Here is a 2,203-nt window from a genome sequence, read left to right on the forward strand (position 1 = left end):
TGTTGCCCACGGAGCTGCCCAGACCAATAGCTGAGCTGATCTAATCATGATTTCTGTTCAGATCAACAAGGTAGAACTAATTAAATGATATCTGCACTACTTTTGCAGAAGAGAAAAAAGTGTTTGCTAAGGCTTTCAATTTAATGATTTTTCTCTCTTCACACAGGGTGGGAAACTTCTTCTGAAGGACTCACAACTGGAGCATACAACACAACTACTGAAACGAATAGAACCACTGCAAAGGGTAAGGATTTTTTTAAAAAATGTCATGTAAAACTCCTCAAATTCACGTGTAGATTTCTCATTAACTAGTTCTCTTTCAGCAGATTATGATGGCAAAGAGGGCAATGTTTTTGGCAAAACTCTGAGTCCTGGAGAAGCCAGACTGATACTCACCACCTTTTTTTTCATTGGACTTGTCCTGCTGTCAACAGTATTAATCTTCTTCTGCCTCATCACCCGCCAAGGAAGCAGGATCCATTATACGGCCTTGAATGACAAGAGTGCACTTCTGCCAGATTCCCTGTAAATCCCCCGCTTAGCACCGTTCACAGAGCTGCACCGGATTCTGTGACGTGCTGCTAAGAAAACTGGAGCAAGGCATATGCTGATAGTCCCACCCGATACCCAGCGCTCACAAGAGTGAACATGAGCCGCAGAGTTCAGCTCCAAGAGCCACGTACCACCCATCACCATTTCCACTCCTCCGGAGTTCAGCTGAGCTTTGCCCACGGTTAAATTTGGCAGCCGAGCAGAGCAGCACACCTCCTGGCATCCACAGCCGCTGCACGCAGTAGTGAGGAGCGGGCAGCCCGGCATCCGTGTGCTCTGTGCGGAAATACGGGGTTCACACTAGGGAATAAATACCAGCAGGGACTGTTTTAAGAGTGCCAGCTTCTGAGGGAGCAGGTGTTAATCTGGAAGTCCCTGCAGTTTCCCAAAGTCTGGCTCAATGAATTCACTGATGTTTAAGCAATTCTCCTTTTTTTTTTTTTTTGCCCTGTTTAATGAGGAAACTGAGCACCAGGGACAGATTTTTAAAGGCATTTAGGGACCTACCAAGATATTTTAGCACCTGATGGAGTTCAGAAGTGCCCCTGCTGTTAGCTTCTCAGAGCTTTTGCTAATCCCTTTAAAAATCTAGCTCTGAGCAACCTCCGAGAAAGTTAGCTGACTTTGTGATTGCTGCTTGTTGTGGTCCTGATTCTGTACCTCTTCCTTGCATCGAGTAGCACCTCACTGCTACCTGTAATGAAGCCATCAAGAGGCTGGTCTTTGCACTCTGCGAGGAAGACAGGCAGAATCAGGCCACCTTTAGTGATACTTGAATGTTTACAGATCATTTTAAATCAGATAGTGCTCATTCTTGCCTGCTCACATTGGCTACAGCTCTCGCAGAGGAACTCCAGAAGAAACATGTCTGTGAAACTGTTTATCCAAATTTCATTTTGAATGTAAATTCATGTTGCTGGGGTTTTTCTTTATTTTATTTTTTCCACTTCTGTATTCTGAAATATGTTCAAATGTAGGAAATTTTACTGCCCATCACTCTTACCATAGCTTAATGGTGTCCTGGATTGATGTCCAGTTAACCAATACCTTGAAGTTTCTTGAATGTTTCTCAGTTATTTCTCAATTCTTTATTTTCCCCTGTCATTCAAGAGCACACACATGAGGTAGAACTGCAGGACTGAGCCCAAACAGGAGTTACACCATAGCAATAAACACATCCAGACTCCTCTAAATACTCCCTTTGAGCTGACAAAAACTCTAAGCCCTTTCATCTTTCTGTTTTGTAAACATTAAAATTGAGTTCTCCTGTGCGAAAACACTGTCTGTCTGTGCAGAACATTTGCTCTCTGGATACATACAAAATTAAAGCCTTCACTTACTGCCATTGCACTGCTAATAAAGGAAATTGTTACGTTCCTTTCAGAGCAGCTAATGTGTCTGATCTTTTGGAAACAGAATCGTAAATATCTTTTGACCAGAGAAACTAGCCAGCAAAAGTGATTGCAACAATAATAAAAATCCGGTTATTTGTGTGAACTTTCTGTCACAGTTCGTTTCATCTGGCACGCTTCTGAGCTGGATGGCAGCTGTGAAACGAGAACAAAGCTTCCAAAGGTTGCTGGGGCCTCAGGATGTCACCGCTGCTTGCCCAGGTGACACAGCCTGCCACAGAGAGCATGAAGCATGACAG

General features: G+C 43.7%; 1 protein-coding gene across 1 annotated transcript in view; it reads left to right on the top strand.

The window, feature by feature from the left end:
- Positions 1 to 529, top strand: part of HEPHL1 (hephaestin-like 1) — a 37,406-nt gene extending 36,877 nt beyond the window's left edge. Inside the window, exons 19-20 of the mRNA XM_010135858.1 lie at positions 167 to 244; positions 327 to 529. Coding sequence (XP_010134160.1) covers positions 167 to 244; positions 327 to 529 — 281 coding nt within the window. The remainder of the gene's footprint in view (positions 1 to 166; positions 245 to 326) is intronic.
- The last annotated feature ends 1,674 nt before the right edge of the window (positions 530 to 2,203 follow it).

The sequence above is a fragment of the Buceros rhinoceros genome, unplaced genomic scaffold (assembly GCF_000710305.1).
Source record: "Buceros rhinoceros silvestris isolate BGI_N320 unplaced genomic scaffold, ASM71030v1 scaffold4585, whole genome shotgun sequence".
In the NCBI taxonomy this organism is placed as follows: domain Eukaryota; kingdom Metazoa; phylum Chordata; class Aves; order Bucerotiformes; family Bucerotidae; genus Buceros; species Buceros rhinoceros.